This window comes from Notothenia rossii (genome assembly GCF_949606895.1).
Source record: "Notothenia rossii genome assembly, chromosome: 11".
In the NCBI taxonomy this organism is placed as follows: domain Eukaryota; kingdom Metazoa; phylum Chordata; class Actinopteri; order Perciformes; family Nototheniidae; genus Notothenia; species Notothenia rossii.
This window is the reverse complement of record NC_136910.1, coordinates 41,607,524-41,626,520: the sequence shown is the minus strand read 5'-3', so window position 1 is coordinate 41,626,520 and position 18,997 is coordinate 41,607,524. Positions and strand designations below refer to the sequence as shown.

The 18,997-nt window shown below is 40.0% G+C and overlaps 2 protein-coding genes and 1 long non-coding RNA gene across 3 annotated transcripts; 2 read left to right on the top strand and 1 right to left on the bottom strand.

Annotated features, from left to right (window-relative positions):
• Positions 1-3,119, top strand: LOC307025647. The gene is made up of 2 exons (XR_013804222.1): positions 1-341; positions 813-3,119. It is a non-coding gene; the product is annotated as an uncharacterized lncRNA (long non-coding RNA).
• On the bottom strand, positions 1,839-6,523 carry LOC307025645 (uncharacterized protein). Its single transcript, XM_079660474.1, has 2 exons — positions 6,371-6,523; positions 1,839-5,874 (listed from the first exon to the last, which is right to left on the bottom strand). Exon 2 carries the CDS (start codon positions 5,868-5,870, stop codon positions 4,485-4,487), a length of 1,386 nt encoding a protein of 461 aa, XP_079516600.1. The 5' UTR covers positions 5,871-5,874; positions 6,371-6,523; the 3' UTR covers positions 1,839-4,484.
• A 3,575-nt stretch (positions 6,524-10,098) lies between these two features.
• LOC307025646 (protein phosphatase PTC7 homolog) lies at positions 10,099-18,513 on the top strand. Its single transcript, XM_079660475.1, has 6 exons — positions 10,099-10,658; positions 12,077-12,256; positions 13,207-13,405; positions 15,292-15,415; positions 15,541-15,670; positions 15,999-18,513. Exons 1-6 carry the CDS (start codon positions 10,457-10,459, stop codon positions 16,055-16,057), a joined length of 894 nt encoding a protein of 297 aa, XP_079516601.1. The 5' UTR covers positions 10,099-10,456; the 3' UTR covers positions 16,058-18,513.
• The last annotated feature ends 484 nt before the right edge of the window (positions 18,514-18,997 follow it).

Genomic DNA, 18,997 nt, shown 5'->3' with positions numbered 1-18,997 from the left:
TTTTGTTTTTATTTTGTACAGCCCTTTGGGGCATTTTTTGTAATATTGTTTCGTTTTGGCATCAGCCTTTGCATTTGGAGGATAATGGGAGAAGACTAGGGCAACTGTATGTGAACTGCCACAATCAGCTAAAACCATTCAACCTGTACTGTATTATTGATCTTGGACCAATGGCAAAGCGGGGTTTGTTTTGGGGAGGAGCTGTGTTGCCCTGTGGAGTAGATGTTTATTTAGAAATGATACTGACACCAAAATGCTGCTCTTCTGCGTGGCTATCCATCACAAGTGTTGTGGTTTGAAAAAGGACTGCCGCTCCAACATCACTGCCTCCGACCAGAAAGGTAAGTTCATTATTTATTGTTTTTAATTAACATCAAAGTGGATGGTATCACTACATTTTACCTGTGTGACTTAAGATTTCAATGATCTCCTTCCAGGTGCATTGGCATGATACATGGAGTTGCATATCCACTTTGATACAACACTATCTTCTGCAATGTTTATCTGAGACCGTAAAAACCTATTCATCAGAGAAAGGAGAGAAATATGCATCACACACACATAATTCCCAGCTGAGCCCAGTGTTGACAGAGCAAGTGGATGGTTCTGGATGTCTGTTGTGTTAGTGCTGGTGAGCATGTGACTTTTGATGTGCAACCAGCTCAATCAAAAGCTGGCATGGACGTCAGCCAACAGTAGTCTCTTTGTCTCTCAAAGAAAATAATATATAACCTATGCAAAAACACAAACACAGCAATATGGATTTTTATTTGATCAGGCTCCAATCTCCTGCCACTTTTTTAATTTTTTAGATCTTCAGTATGATTGGCCAGCAGAAGCTTCTCTCGCTGTGGGTTTTGCTGTTGCTCACTGCAGCTCTGTGCCCAGGTGTGAAAAGTAAGCGTGGCTTTAAGGGTCGTGGAAAAGGTGATGATGATGATGATAAAGCGCCTTCCTCTCCAAGCAAAAGCCTCTCCAAGAAGGGCCTGAAGTGGGCGGGAGCAGCAGCAGCAGCCGGGATGCTGGGAGGCACCGGCACCGGACTGGGGTTCTTTGGTAAAGGAAAACACGGATCTGGGAAAAATCATGGCCACAAGACCTCCTCTTCTGAGCATGATCAGCGGCCTCATCACAACGAAAACCAGAGATTTCAGAACCATTCCCTCTGGAGAGCCTTTGTTAAGTCAGCTGCCCCCGCTCCTACCACTAACATCTGCATCACACTTGGGAATGTGTTGTCCTTCCTAATAGCAGCCTGGATCAGGGACTTTTGAGCAACGTCTGATCACAGGAAAAGCATTCAGTCATTAAACCAAATGAAATAAAAGCTATTTTAAACAATATTCTTCTTTGTGCTATATTCTTTTCCAGTAAAATGAGGTTGCTAAGGTCCCTGAGGCTTTAGCAACCTAATTGTAATGTTATATTTTACAGCCTGATTCCAGGATGATTACTCGCTCACACGCTTTGACTACTTTTAAGCCATCCAACAATCTCTTACATAACGTGGGACTGAGTATCCATTAGAATAACTGTATGAATTGACATTTGGTGCTTTTATATGGTAATTATAACAACTTCATCAAACCTTTCTGAATAGCGACTAGTTGTTGCAGCTGTTTTGAACTTTTTTCCATTTACCGAACATATAATCATGCATTACAAATATTTGCCTTATTATGATAGAGCTGGACTGCGAATAACTACTGGTTACAAAATATAATTAGTTAATCCCTGTTTCGTTTTCTATGCTTTGATGCTATGTTATGATATAATATTAAATTAGTGAGGATATTGTTATGTGACAGGGTGAAGGTATATCGTTAACACAAAGACCCTTAGTTTGTTACTTATTTTATTTGACACATAAACATCCATGACAAACAATATTAAATCATATTAGTAATCCAAAGCGTTAACAACGGCAAGTCAAAACTGGGAGATTTAGATCTCTGCACTTCCTGTATGAGCTCCGTGACGCAGTTACAGAATATCTAAACCTAAGTGAAATAAGTGCACTTTACAGATATTCTACAGTCTATACAGTATGAAAATGTTAAATTAATTTATAATCAACATTGCTAGAATCAAGAAAAGAAAAAAAGCAGTATGATAACAAACTAACTGAGATCAAAACAATACAAATAAATCACAATACAACAGTGCATATCACTTCCAGATAGACTGTCAACATTTGGACAGTATTCAATTCATTTTCTTGGTTACTACACACTAAACATAGCGTGATTAACATACCAATAACAGACAGAACACAGTACTGTCAATACTCTGAACTGTACAGGGACAGTTTTGTCCATAAACTGAACATATACTTGGTTGAAACTCTCTCCCTAATCCTGCAAACTTCATTTACAGTACAATCTTTTGAAACATCACAAAGTGCATTATAAAACCAAGGAACCAGAAATATTTAAAACTGTCAGATGTAATAAAATAAACTGGGACAGTAAGAGAAATTACTAGTACACAAACTTACAGTGGGAGCAAAATCAGAGCAGAAGTTTAATTCCTGGAGAGTCAAAGATCATAAAAAGCCAGGGGAAGCTTGAATTTGTGAAAATTCAACAGGTATTTACAGATTTGCCAACACCCAAAATGTGACTGTTATAATGCGGAGAGGTGGATAGCCTGGAAACATGGAAATCCAAAATTCAAACAACATAATTTATGATGAACGTATTGAATTGTTGTAGACATTATCTGTTCGAAACCTCAAATCCCAGCATGTAGCACGGCACAGTTTTAAAGCATCAGGCGCAATGCTCAACAAATTGATCTCGACAGCTGCAGACAGAAAGCCACATCACTTCACCGCTAATGGCTGCACATCGAAAGATTCATGCTCACTGACAGCCTAGGGCTAAAACATGCAGTACATGAATTTACAGGCAACACAGAATCAATTTGTAGGTGTTATGTTCCTGAGAAGGGTGGGGCTTTGCTTTTGGGACATCTTAAGTCTTGCGCTGACTGCCCACATGTGAGTTTGTAATGGTAAGCCATTTATCTAAACAGAAATGCACTTCAACATTTTCCATTATGGTTAACAGAATTTTGTGTTCATAAGGGAAGCTTGATTCCATTTGCAAACACAATTAGGGCCAATCAAAATGTCTCATTCCTTATTTTATGACATTTAAATGCATCTCACTGTCCATTACCAGACATTTATTTCTCCTTTCTGGTATAACATATATTCTTTTGGGCTTTTAAAAAAAAAAAAGCTGTATCATTTATCTCTCTGTTTGTTCCAATTACCAAACTTACATTATTTGGAAGTGATCAACTCCCCAGCACATTGCAATGACAATCAGAAAATCTACTTTGAAAACACAGCTTTTAAAAGTTAGTTAACCCTGGCTTAAACATTCATTTATATTTCATGAAAACACATTTTCCTTTGATTAAGCATTTTAACCAATTGAAATATCATTCTGTCCAATTGCCCAGTATGATAGTAAAAAAGTATGAATGGTGGAATGATGTTAGTTGCATGTTTGTGTACCTAATTTAACGGCCCGTCTACACTACAGGCATGAAAAAATCTTGAAGCTGGGCGTGTCTGAAGCTTGGCGATTTTTTGCGAGCAACCAATCACATGAATCTCCCGCCCCCGACATACAAAGCAATAGCAATGTTAAAACGAAGTAAACTGGATATAAACTCTCCAAACAGGCGAAAAAACTATCAGTTTCACCCACTGTCTCTGCCACCTCCCTCCATGTCTGGTTCCTCCGGTTTGTATCCCGGTAAATAGTTCCGGTCGTAAAGAACCGGGTGATTTGCTACCGTAATATCTCGTTTGGAATATGAGGAAATGAACTCTCCCAAATGAAGCTCTCCCAGCTTGCACGCGGTTTGATTGGCTGAGCTTGCACTGGCGGGATTTGCATAAACGGAATTTGATTGGCTGATGCCAAGCATCGAGCCTCAAAAGTTGAACATTGTTCAACTTTTGATGCCGATAGATGCTCGTGATGCTTGTAAAGCCATGCCATGCTCCCCACAATGCAGTTCGGCAAAGATAAAAAATCTTCTACGTCACCCCATTCAAGTGAATGGGCGAAGCGTTGAAAGCATTTTTTGATGCCTGTAGTGTAGACGTACGTAGTGTCATATTCCTAGCTTATACAGTAGCATTAAAAAAGATGTCACACAAACTGATCTGTGCAATAATGTAGAGTAAAAAAGTGCAAAATAAAAAGAGATGCAAGACTATTTCATGAGAGAATTGACAAGAAAGAAATGTGCAGCTTGTACAACACACAACTAATGATCGAACTGTAGAAGTTTAAACTGATAGCTGCTTCTTATAACTGACTTGGTTATATACACATATAGAGGATAATAGAGGATTGACTAAATGTGATCGGAAGATATTCATAAGTAGTATGTTGACGTGCAGATTTAATGGAGGACGTAGAAATCCATTTAGGGTATGGAAACAGGAACACTAATGCTTCTCACTGGAGTAAGAGCATGTTGGAAAGAAGCATCAGGAGGGATGTGAAAAGTTGAAACATCCCGAAGCTCAGAGGGCTGCTGTTATTTTCTGCCATTCTCTGCTCTGCTCTTTTTCGTTCCTGCAGGAAGCGCTCAGAGTACTCCATGTACTTCTCAACACATCGCCTGGACTTCATCTGGTGAACTAGGGCTGGGTATCCAATCTCCTCAATGCCGACGGTGTCACCATCATCCTGGTCGCCTGCCTGGTCTTTAAGAAGATCAGTCTTATTCATGCAGCTCTCCATGAACTTCTCGTAAGACTCGGCGCGTGGAGGAAGCTTGTACTCATAATCACGGCCGTAATCTTTTTCATCGGTGGATTTGGTGCCATACTTGCGGTACATGTAGCTGTTGTAGTGTTGCTCTTCTTCAGGGTTGCGGAAATTGAAGTGGGGTCGTGGGAAACGTCCTAATCCATATCCAACGGCCATTCCAGCCACAGCACCAACGCCTGCCGCCATCATGGCTTTTTTGGCAAAACCTGAAGATTGGGGCTGGTAACCCATATTACTCACAGAGCGGGAGAAAGGAGAGCCTCCCATCCCACCACCGTATCCTCCACCACCATATCCTCCACCGTATCCTCCTCCACCGTAGCGGGGACTGAGGATCTTATTATTTGGGTTCCAGTTGGTGTAACCGCCGACTGCTCCACCTGGGTAACCACCGCCTCCATAACCACCGCCTCCATAACCACCACCTCCATACCCACCGCCTCCATAACCACCACCTGGATATGGAGGAGGCTGACCATAACCCTGTCCTGTATTTCCTCCTCGGACTGGGTAACCTCCTGCAGCTGGATACTGCTGGTTAGGATATCCTCCTGCGGGGTTGCCAGCTCTGCCTGGATATTGGCCTCCTGCTGCTGGGTAGCCTCCTGCAGCTGGATTCTGATTTGGGTAACCTCTTGCTGGGTTTTGGTTGGGATACCCCCCAGCGACTGGATAATTACCTCCAGCTGGATATCCACCTGCAGGGTTCTGGTTTGGATAACCACCAGGATTGGCTCTACCAGGCTGCTGGTTTGGGTTACTAGCGACTCCTGGATAATTCGGGGGGTTTTGCCTGGGAACTCCTCCTGGGTTAGGTTTGCCCGCTGCTGGATAACTTCCGCCAGCTGGGTAACTTCCGCCAGCGGGATATGGGTTGCTGTTTCTATTTGGATTCTGGGGCTGCCGAGGGTAATTTGCTGGCTGAGATGGTGGCTTAGGTTGTGTTTTTGTGGATGACGTTTTTCTTCCACTGCTGCTGCTTCCCCTTTTAGCCCATGTTGATTCAGTGTTTAGAAGAAACACAACAACAAGGGACAGAAGAGCGACATCACACAACCTTCCCATCATGGACCTAAAGAGAAAAAGTGTTTTACGGAAATGATCGTAAAAATAATCAAGCATTGAGAAAACAACATCGCTTTCTCTGTTCAGGATGACACGTAAAATAGCCCAGGAATTCATTTTAATTAGCATTGAGGGCCACACAGGATTTATTTATATAGGCTAAACACATATATGTTTCTTATTACAAGATAGTCCTAAATTGAGAGTAGACCGTCATTTCAAAGACATTCAAGCGGAGCACCCATTTTTATCAAATGATGTCTATAAAGAAATAGGCCTAAATCAATTCAATCAATATGCCACGCATAACCACTATGAGCCAACAATGTTTGTATTTTTCAAACAGTCAAACATTACAAAATTAACATGCTGTCCTTTAGCTCAAACACGACCACTGACGCTGCATCATGTCATAATACAGGCGCTTTTTATCCCATCCAGCCTACCAACAAAGGTCTCAATAACATTTTAATGGAATATTCTATTAATTAAGTATTTCTTACCCTGATCCAATGGTTTTCTTGTGGGTTTTGATATTAATTTGGTGGAAATACGTTGTTGTCCTCTCTCTCGCTCGGCTCCGTTATTGTAGCTCTGGCTAAGGGTGGCTTTGCCTATTTTGGGTGTGCTCGTTTTGATGTACTGCAAGCAGCCTGGAGGCAATGGAGGCGGTGACAGTTCGCTGTGACGCAATGATCATCATGAGACAAAAAAAACAAGATTCATAATTTCCGATGTTTTACTTTCAGTGACTAACTATACCCCATTTGTTTCTCCTTATTGTGTAAGGTTGCATGTTTGTTTTACTCATATCAGGGATTTGCAAGAAAAATACATTATTCTTAAATAATGTTATATTTGTGTTGGAATTAACATAGTATTCTGAAAAGATGTGTTTTATTTAACTATAATGTTTTGTTATATTTTTTACAATAGAAATATCCCTGCTAATTTTTCTTTACTAATGATAATTAAATAACAGTAGTTTTGTCTCTATTTTTTTAGTACTAAAAAATGTAGACAAAACTACTGTTATTGAATCATAGTTCATTCCAGAATTGGAGGACATTTCATGTCCCACATATAAAAAATTCAAATAAGCCATGCCCAACAATCTCAAACATGCACTTGTTGTTTTAAATTTACTTGTCTTGAGACAAGATGCATATAAAGTTGTAGAAAAAGTGGTTTCAAAATATTATTTAAAATACCAAATATCTCTCGAACATCCCCTAAAATGACCTTTTTCTCTTGTCCCAGCTTCTTGGTGACCAACTTGCATTTAAAATACGTTTTTAATTTTTGTATTACTTTTGTTGGTATTATTCTATTGATATATGTCTCTTGTAATAGTAAAATATATTTGTTAAATCAGAAACACATTTTAAATAACACTGAAAGTGTGTCCCACAACAAGCACGCAACCCTGTTACCGAAACCTTTTTAGCTTGGCAGAGGAAGAAAAACTGTGTATCACATGATAAAGTGGAAAGGACATCAGCAAGCCATGTGCTACAACCATGGGTAGACCAAAACTAAGTCCTCTCTTTTATTTTTTTATATATATCAATATACAATCTTGTCACTCTTAAAGGAGTGTGGCACTCATACAAACACAACCCTGTTACTCAAATTATGAGATTAAAACAAATTAATTTCAAAAGTGTCTTTCTGTAGTTAAATATCTAAGTGTGTCCATCCCTTGACAATAGCATTACATTGTGCAGCTAGCATTAATTCCTCCAATAAAAAGCTAAAATTAGCATTGATTTGCAACCCTGTTGCTTGCAACCCTGTTACTATAATTAACAGGGTTAATTATTAATTGGAAAATATATAAAATATTATCAAACAACATTTCTGTTGTCATGAGTATTTTGTATGTCATTATCTACAATCAAAAGTAATTTAGCCATTCAACCCTGTTACCTTACGCACTCTAATTTCAACCCTGTTATCATTTTCTATTAAAATAATAAAACGTAACCAGTTTTATCCAAAAACTATTATTAATTAACTAGTATTTAATGTAAATGTGACTTTCTTTACTTATAATAGTAAATAATTTATTGAAGAATATTTTTGAAAACACTTTTTTCTGCTTAATGAGTAGGCCTATTTGTAACAGGGTTGCATAAAGCATGGCACACAACAAATAAAACATCTAATACAAAGTGTACATTTTATGCCTTAGCTGGGCAAATAACTTTTTTTGAATGGTTTATTAATTCTGGAATGACGTAATTAAGCCGGCAAGCTTCAACGCACGCCGCCGTGTGGACGCTGCATAGCCTACTGGATAATGGTAATGGACCATTGCAATGAAAAGATAACATTACAGTTTTTTTCGATTGCTAACACACTAAAATTATACATAAAACACAATTATTTTAACTGACACTAAAAGAGCAAAACATCGGCTCAAATCTCCAAAACTCTAAACACGTTTTCAGCACAATTTGCAAATCAACATGGCACTTTTTGCAAACCACTGCACACGTTTCTCCACGTAAGACACAGGAATCTGACATAAAGTCAAGTGTTAGCAGGTTTAAAACACTGATATTCAAAATGCCTCACACATGGACCAATCATCAAGAAACACGTTCCACCTAACCAAACACCTGATAGCATAATTGTTGGCTCATCAATCAGGATGTTAGCACTATAAAAAGACCAAAGGTGAGTACTTTCTTACAGCAACAATGGAAGCCAACATGGAAGCAAGATCAAGATCAAGATCAAGAGGAGGAGGAAGAGGTGGGGTGAGAGTGAGAGTGAGAGGAGAAAGAGAGGAGAAAGAATGAGAGGTAGAGGTAGAGCTGAAGGGAGAGGATGTGTACAAAGAAGAATACTCTCTATTATGAAACGTTATCAACCATGGTTTGACGATGAGAGAGGCTGGACAGAGGGTTCAACCTATTCTAAGCCGATCTACTGTTGCCTCTGTAATCCGGACACTTAGACTTGAAAACAGGTTAGTTAGTTTGTAGCTCTGCATAATTCATGATATATCAGTGCTTATATCTGCTGTTAATTGTTGGCATGTTGCATACTTGCATACTATAACTGTACAAACATCCCGCACAATGTACTGTGGTAAACTTACTTCTATGCAACACAGACACTGACCAACCACTATATCTTTGTTGTCTATCTGAAGGACTGAGAAAAAAAGAGCCAGTGGAAGGCTAAGGATGTTCAATGAGGCACATGATGCAGCAGTTACAAACTGGGTTTTGGCAAACAATGCCATCACACTTAGAGAGATCCGAAGCATAGTAATTTAGCTTATCTAAAGCCAGTTGAGTAGCACTTGAAATGTTTGGCTCTATGAAACCTGATGTACTTATATGATTCTGTTTTCTTCAAGTTTGTATTTTGTCGGTCGAACGCACTTATTGTAAGTCGCTTTGGATAAAAGCGTCAGCTAAATGCAATGTAATGTAACCATGTGCTGAGATGCCTGTTGCACAATGTTATTTTTGAAAATGTGATTTTTTTATTTCAACAGCTCATTTGTATTTCTTCATTTATTGTATTTCTGTAAACTCAAGCAATCTTTCTCTGCAGAAACCTCTATGTACAGAGCATAGCCCATAAAAGATGAAAGTGCTTTAGATTATGCTCAGCAGTGTGTAGTTGGGTGGTCAAACAATCTAGTATTATGAATGAAGTGTGTTGTATTTGGTGCTAAAGTTTTCATTTGGTAAGCGTTTATGTAGTTTTGAGTGCAGTTCTTCACTTAGCAGGATAAATTAGGTGTTTTGCACTTTGGGTGTGGGGTTTTGTGAATTGTGTTTAGTGTTCTGAGAAACTGAGCAATTTAAAAAGCAATAGCAATCGAGAAAAACTGTAATAGTAAAATAATGAATTTTTTTGCATATATGCCGCCGCCTACCCCACACTTATTTGTGCAATTGTGTATTTGTTAAAAGATCCTTTTATGTACCCAACAATGAATTGTTAAAAAAATAACCCACTGTGGTCTAGTCATTGGTCTACTTATGTCTGATAAGAAGGTAGTTACATTTCTTATCATTAACATCTCAAAGATATAATAACCGTATTATATAACACATTAGGTAATCAAAAATAACAGTGAACGTCCACCGTTACGTCCAGATACACAGAACAAGTGCACACCTGAAGCCTTCGCAGTAACCGCAGCTCTGTCGGGATGCTCTGTCATTGGCTAACGCTGTGGTGTCGTGACGTCAATGTTGTAAACGGTCAAGCACCCGTATGTACTCGCAGCTTCCTCCGGTACCCAGTGGAAACATGTCGGTAAGAAGAGAGCCCAGCGGAGGAACTGCGTCCATGGAAATATACACCTGAGACATTAACTGAAACGTAACTAATCCGGGCAGACGGTGGTGTGTTAAGTAGAGCTAGCAACTGCGGGGGGTACGTTACTAATTCACTGAAGCGGGCGAGTGGCAAGCGAATGGACGGTTGAAGAGAGACAGCCAGCCGGGGATTGATCAGAAGAAGTAGCCGAGCAGCAGGCGGCCCGGGCCGGGTATAGAGAGAGAGAGAAGACTGCGTGTTTGTGCTCAAAACAAGACTGACTTGGTGCTTGCTGGGGGATGTTATCCGTACTGTCTTATGGCAGACTGGTAGCCAGGGCTGTCCTGGGCGGACTGTCTCAGGCGGACACTCGGGACTACAGCCTGATCTCCGCCAGTTATGGCTTCGGTAAAGACTTTCGTAAGGGGATCCTGAAGAAAGGGATGTGCTACGGAGACGATGCCTGCTTCATTGCGCACAACAAGAACGCCGATGTCTTAGGTAAGGCAAAACACATACACATTCAAACGTACACGCACTAAAAGGGTTGCAATGCGTGTATTTGTATTTGTACTTATATTATCTTTTGTGAGCTGTATGATTTTTTTTGAAATGTATTTCTCTGTACAGCACTTCTGGTCTGAAGGTTTTACAGTGCTTTACAAATAAAGCTGTATTGTATCAGAGACCCTCTTTGCTTAGGTGACCTTCAGTGACGCTAGCCTGCACGTGAAGCGACTCCTCGGATCATAATACGACCCCCACCCCCTCCCAAAACACAGCCATAACTTCCTCTCCATTGCCACTGTTGTGTTAGCTGTGTTAAGTTAACGTGCAAAAAATTGTCACATAAGACTTACGCAGATGAAGTCATCTTTCTTTATTCACAAACTGCGCGTATGTGACGTTAATGCGTAGTTTTTAATAAAAAGCTCGGATGACCTTTCACCTAGATGGGCTTCAATTGGATAATTCGCGGCGGTACTTTACAATATCAGACGCATGAGATTAGGAGACATAGATACGCTTCATTAAAGGTGTAGAGGAGTGAAAACACCGTTATTTTAATGTCTCAGACTTAACACCACAATGTCTTGCAAAGGTCAGAATGGTTGAGCATGGAGGCAGCCATGTTGTTATTAGCATCAGTAGCATGCTAGCTTCAGCTGAGGGTATTTTGCTTTGTCCTCATAGCCCAGGTGAAAGGAGAATAAACACAGCGAAATACTTGCTCAATCACATGGCTTTGTCGACACCTAAACAACATGTTTAACAGTTTAAAGCATTGTGTAGTCCTAAACGTTAAGCTTGTGGTGTTAAGTACTATCAGCCGACTCTTTCGAAACAAAACCCCAGCAGGGCTGGCATGGTAGTTAAATCTGTAGTAAACTCCTGAAGTGGTCCGGGGTGGGGGTTACCATTTTTAGAAGTAAACAAGAATTTGTTTGGGTGTTGCAGAGCTGCATTTTAATCGAGGACAGTTCGTTCTTGCCACTTTTTTTTATTGCTTTGGAACTTAAAGTACTAAACTGTGTTTAAGTCATCCAATATGATCCTTGTGAATTCCTAGTATCATCTACCTCGTTTGATTAATTGCCCTTACACATTCCTTTCTGTTCCAATCTGGCATTTGATTAATCTAAGAAGAAATTAAAAAGGCGTTAAAGGTTGCAAAACAATTTCTCAAAATATTAAGTAATTGGAAGACAATACCTTTATTATATTGTATTTTTGCCCTGCCCATATAACAATTATTTTAGTTATTTGTTAATCTTGGAATTATTTAGATTTTGTGGTTTCAGCTCTTCAGTGTATTGGTAGTCATCATCACTTAGTATGACACAAATGGTGGTGGGATGGTTAAGCACCAAATCAACAACAACAAGATTAAAGTGTTATTTCCCCATTTTGTCCATCAGGTGTTGCAGATGGCGTAGGTGGTTGGCGTGACTACGGGGTCGACCCGTCTCAGTTCTCTGCCACATTAATGAGAACTTGTGAGCGACTGGTCAAGGAGGGACGCTTCACTCCCAGCAGCCCAGTGGGTATCCTCACCTCGGGATACTTTGAGCTTCTGCAGAACAAAGTTCCCCTGCTAGGTGAGTACACACAGGCTCAGAACCACACACTGATGATACATTATGAATGCACACACTCATTAAGTGGTAGAGTGAGTCATGATTCTTATGTGTGCAGCCTTGCTCTGCAAGGCATATCAAAGCTGCAGGATGAGGCAGACTGTGAGTGGCGGCCTTGCTCAGCAAGAAGTATCTATTACATCTAAGTCCTAAGACATGAAAGAACATATCTCCATTTGAATTATATGTCAAATGTCTTTCTCCAGTCTGGCAGAAAAAATGCATTAAATGATTACAGAATTATTAAGATGGACAATTATTGTGCCATTTAGAAAAATAAATATTATTTAGGCACACAACTTCAGTTCTCATTGACTTAGACTAAGACTCCATCCTTATAGATGTAAATACATGTAAGGTATCTAACTCACTTTTAAATTAACTTATTTTGCGTTATGCTGCCACTTGGAATGTGAGACTCAGTGACCTCATGGGGCCGAACAGCTTTCCTTTACGCAGGGGGAACATTTAGTCGCATAGCAGAGCTTTAAAAGGTCGAGAATCTATCTGTAATGGACACTGCAGTGAGGCTGTTAACTGTGCACATTTCAAACATGTGACCACCTTTTCACGATGGTTGTCAAAGGGTCTACTTTTATTTTTGGAAACTTCCAGGGTCTGTACATGACCTTCGCTGCTCAAGGTTACTTTGTCTGCAGTCACTAGGTAACTTGGACACGGACCATGGCCCTTAGTGTTTGTTTTTTTCACTTGTGAATTGCATAATAATCTCAACCTCCCAGTGTGGAAGCCTTAAACTCATGAGGAAGGTACACACAGAGGCGGTGGTGTACTGGTTTAACAGCATTCTGCCTCCCTGGAAACTGAGAAATGTAACCTTTGCTTCTTTCTGTCTGTCTGTGTTTATCACTGGTTTTATTTTATTGTATTTAAAATGTTACTGTTTTCAGGGAGCAGCACAGCTTGTATCGTGGTTCTGGACCGACGGAGTCACCGGCTACACACGTGTAACCTTGGTGACTCAGGCTTTCTGGTGGTTCGGGGAGGAGAGGTGGTTCATCGCTCAGATGAACAGCAGCATTATTTTAACACACCCTTCCAGCTGTCCATCGCTCCTCCTGGGGCAGAAGGTGTGGTGCTCAGTGACAGGTCAGTACATCTGTGTTTGAGACATAATTGAAATGCGTGAGTGAATGACATTTTTAAAGAATAGAATCGTAAAAACTAATGCTGTCAAAATTATCGCGTTAACGGCGGTAATTAATTTTTTTTATTAATTGCGTTAAAATATTTAACGCATTTAACGCATAGTTGGTTGGTGCAGAATGGCCCGCCCCATACATCCCACCAGTGGCAGCGCCAGGGTATGGCTGGGGTAGGCTACACCCATACCAAGAAATGGCTTAGCCCCACCATGAAAAATGATGTTAAAGTAAGCAAAATAAAGTCCGCCAACTCGCGCCGAGAATTGCACAGACAGCAGTTAGTAAGATTGATTTCAGTAGCCACTTGTCTGGAAATACAGAAGACCAGAAACGGTTTTGAAAACTTTTGTCACGTAGTGATCGTCTTCTCAATAGAACATCTTTGATAATGTCTTTTGGCCAATCAGAATCAAGATAACGGCGTGGTGTTGTTGCAGGAAGTCCCGACGGAGAATACTTTTGCTGTAGTACAGGGGTGCACATAACTGGTATGCAGGTTATGTGCGTAATCTGAAATGTGTACCGTCACTTGTGTCACAAAACGCATTTGCGTACCGACGTACTTGTGAAGCTTTTCCAGAAGGCGGTTAGATCACCGGACGACAGAGTCGGTCTCCGTGTGCACAGACAGGGCTGCTGTTAACGTCGGTCTGTACAACGGAATTGTGCCAAAACTACGCCAACCGGCTTCGGAGGGAGACTCCCCCCCCCTTCACTGGAGAACTGCGCTAAAACAGCTTCTCACGACATTCACACTCTGTGGTCACGAAGTACTCCACTAGCACCCCCCCCCCCCCCCCCCCCCCGTCGACTATCCTGAAGTACGTGATGAATTAAGACCCCACGGTTTGATGATTAATCATGATTAATTTATTTTTAAGCTGTGATTAATCTGATTAAAAAATGTTAATCGTTTGACAGCCCTAGTAAAAACAGAAGCTTTACAACACATCACTTTATTCAATTTAATTTGTTTTACTGTGCTACTTCCTTGTTCAGCTTTGAACCTCTGCATGTGCCAAAGCAAATCATTTATTGAAAAACATTATTTCTCATATTTGTTTGACTAATAAGAAAATTGGATATGACAAACATTGAATTATTTGGATAGGTAAAATAAGTACATTTTTGAAAACAGGCAGCCTCCACAGGCAACAAACACAGCTGCTGTAGGAACTTCCAGAGGGTGTTTGCAGCATAAACATGACCTGCTTTGGCATTACACTCCTGGCAAAACCAGGCTATTCATTGTAACTACTTGGTCTTTTTTCTTATATCCCCTGCATGGAAAATTGTCTCGTGTCCTGTTTATAGTTTGTTGTTTTGGTTTACCTTTCAGTGACTTTAAAGGTCAACCAACATCATCTGTTTTATTTCCACAACTTATTAAAATAGTACACCAAGCCTTAAGCACAAGGCACAGGCATTCACACACAGGTTTACCAGATAGGTGTCACAACTTGACCCCCCCCACGCGGTCACCCCGTTCCCTGTTGCAAATAAATGTTTAACATGTTGCTGTTTATCAAGGAAACAGTTATTTTTTAAGGTTTATTCATTGCTCTTTTGTGAGACTCCTTAAAATAAAATCCTTGAAGACGAAGCATGAACAGAAGGTTAAAGGCTAAAAGACCAACAAGGAAACACCGGGCAGGCTGGTTCAGAGTCAGCAGTCCGATTAAATGCCCACGCCGCGTCCACCGCCAAGATTTCGCAGAGAGACATCTAACCTACTTACTGCCATTTTGGAAACTGTTGACAGCGGCTCAGCGCCACATACTCCTGTTACACTTGTGACTTATCTTTCCATGCCCAAATTGTTTCCTCTAGTCCTGAAGCAGCTGACAGCTCCTCCTTTGACGTGGAGCTCGGTGACATCATCCTGACGGCGACCGACGGTCTATTTGACAACATGCCAGACTACATGATTCTTCAGGAGCTCAAAAAACTCAAGGTAAGACCTTTGGATTATCAGTTTATTCAAGCTTTCACACATCGGTTGTAGGTGTAAGTGAACATAAATGCAGGCATATTTTAAGCCTTTTAAATTGTAATCATTTTTACTTCTGATCCTTTCAGGCTACCAACTATGACAGCGTCCTGCAGACTGCACAGAGCATTGCAAAGCAAGCTCACGACCTTGCCTACGACCCCAACTATATGTCCCCTTTTGCACAGTTTGCATGTGACAATGGCCTGAATGTGAGAGGTAAGTTACACTGTGCTTCACATTCTGTGTACGGTACATGTCATTCAGGCACTAGTCAATGTAAACTAAGACTAAAGGAAAATAACATTTGAGAGGATGCATTTTTTGGCTTTCCCCAATAATATTTCAGTTTAAAAAAAAAAAAAATGGGCTGTTTTGATATTTAGACATATAAGGGTTGTTAATAGGCTGCATTTACGGCTCTAGTTTGACTCTAGTTTTCCAGACAACAGCTAAATAAAACGGGAAATGTATCTTAAATAGCCTTACAAAAACGTACTCTGCGACTGGCATGGTTTCTCACACCCTTGTTTTATTTTTCCTGCAGGAGGAAAGCCAGATGATATCACGGTGCTGCTCTCCGTTGTGGCTGAATATACAGACTAAAGTGTGTCTGAGTGTGTGTGAGTGCTTTCTCTGGGGCTGATCCTGCCTCCCCCTCTGAGTCTTCCACCTGCAGCCCTCCCAAAAAAATGCACTGCATCCTCTGGGCTGACAGGGGAGGCCCACCATCACGACACACACTCCTTGCTGCAGGGCCGCTGTCCACGTGTACATTTTTGGTTTTCTTCCTCTTGTTTTTGTTTGGTGCTTGAACAGTTGAGGGCGAAGCAGGCAGCTAGGACATTTTCATGTTGATCATGATGCGGGAGGAGTTGAGCACGAGAGGCTGAGGCAAACTTTTCAGTCTCCTGTGTCTCACATCTGAGGTGATGTGACTGAGAGGCAGTTCGGTTTGACTGAGGGCTTAACAACCGGGTAGCCCTTGTTTATAAAAAGTCATATTAAAAGAGGAGTAAGCCACGGTTTCAGAGAGAAATGGTTGAGTTGACTAGCTGTCTCTGTTTTTCCAGTTGATAATCTGTTCATTGTTGTAAATGTATTTAAACAAAGCATAAATATGGACTGAGGAAGCTGATGTTTGGAATGGATGGGAATTATTAAAAAAATGGATTTAAGAGTTTTGTTTTCATGGGTTCGGGTATGTGTACGATGGAAGAGCAAACTAGTAACTGCTAGGATCAAAGTAACCTCTTAAAGGGAAACCACAACACCTGCTAGAGCTTACATGTTTAAGTTGATCAGTTCTTTGTCCGTTCGTTTGGGATTCTGTCGGTGCGCACACATCCTTATGAGTTGTAAATATTTTTGTGTTTTCAGGGGTTCGTTCTGGCCTTTCTGTTGTCTTTGCTTTACAGCAGAGAGCTATTTCGTTACTATTGTGGATGATGAAAAAATGGTTCATAAATATATTTTCTTGTATAGATGTTAATCTCGAAATGAGCTTTATAAATCCCACACTTCCACACACTGAAATGAACAAGAGGATCTTTGCTGAGATTGATCGCTGCAGCAGTTGTGTGGTAGGAAGGTGTGAGTGCGGTATACATGTGAGAAGTCCTTTAATGGCTATTCTGGTGTATTTAATGTTGATATTTGTTTTCTCGCAAATGCAAATCTAGCGTCTGGGAATGCTCACAATTGCAATGATAGGTCAGGCATGAGTTTAAAGAGAAAACATGTATTTTTTTTACGTTATTTAGTTTTTAAAGTTGGTTGGGAGTGACTGCTGACGTGTGGTGAATGACAGATTCAGCTATCTTAACAAGAACCAGGTGTGCATGTTGATGTAGGGATGTGTATGTTTATTTGTTTTGTATCATTTTTTTGCTTCTTATTTCCCTTTACATTTGTTTGCTGCTTCTCTTTTGTAATTCTGATGTCTGTATATGACTTGACACGATTTATATGATCAGCATGATTGTAATGAGTGTGTGTCTGAAAGTGTTTGCTGCATCAAATACATTGATAACACTGTTATCTTCATCATAGTCTGTCCCTTTTTGTCTAACGGCTCGCCCAAGTGGTTTGGACAATGTCTTTACAGTTTATAGGCGGGTGCCACCAAAGACACATTTTCTTTGTGTATGTCATACAGTACACGCACGCTTTTGTTGATACAAACATCGTACAGCAATACTGTAAATTCCATGTGCTCTGAATCTTGAGTGCTGGTATGGGTGGAAATGTTCAATGGGAACATTATAAATGATTGATCTATGCCTATAGTTGTTATATTAGAGTGTAAACTATCATAATCTTGATTTAAGTTATAAGTGACCGGTTGCTAGAAAGTGTAAGACAGGTTTATGAAACCAAAGAAGGAAAGCCATATACAAACACGTGGTTATGGCACTGCTCTGTAAGCCCTGCTGTAAAGATAACATGGTGTTTCTTCACGCATACACATAATGGACATAATTATTATGATTATTAGAATATTTTTTGTTCGCTTGTCTGCATTGTTCTTTCTGCATGGTTTCTGACTCAGCTGTTGGCACCATTTAACAAAGTTAATTCACACAGTTGTCTGTTGTTGTCTTGGTGACTTATAATTGATGTGTCAAGGTTCTGAACCTGTATTTATTTCAATGATAGACCTATATTTAAAGAAAGATGTAACTCATATGCAGGAGGGGTGGTGAGAAGGGTAATAGTGCTGAGAGCTAACAGTACGTGGGTGAGCACAGTTTCAGCCTTAACAAATAGCTAGACCTGTAATAAAGAGGCCTTTCCTGTCATTGCAAGCTTGTCTTGTCCTTGGTCATGTCGCCCGTTGTTTGATGTAAATGAAAGTCTGCCCCCGTCTTTCTCTCCTGTAACGATTTTCTCAAAGGTGCTTCTGCAGTCTGTATGGTATGATTGTCCTCTTTTTAGCAAGCAATGTTTGTGTGTATGAAAGCTACTCCTATGTCTCAAGTGTAACAATGCAGGTCTAATTTATGTAAATATGTTTTAAATATGTACAATATTTAAATAAAGAATCTAGTATTTATACTAAATCTGCTCAAGTATTTTTATGATGTTTCATCTTTTTATACAGGTGTACTGCTCACAGAGATGTATCCAGTACATGTAATAATAACCATGTTCTCTATTACTACTATTCTGGTACATCTTACTGTTGGTGCAAATATTAAAGGTTTTAATACATTTGGTTACATCTTCTTCATGTACTCTCTATTCACTTTAATGTAAGTTAATAGTTAAAGTAAAATATGAATAATAGAATAAGTGTAAACATGCCCATAAAACATAGGCCTACATACTTCAGGGGTACAATATAACTTTTTGTTTTAGGCAATAGTGTTATTAATACTTCTTCTCTGTTTTTTAGCACTAAATTCTCATCTTCAAGCAAGAATTTTCCTTGAGATTATTATAGTAATATCTTATCTTTATGAGCCTACCAATAGAGGCCAAAGTCTAAATCCTGCTTGAGTATTTTGAAGCAGGCCTATACTTGAAAGTAACAATGTATACATT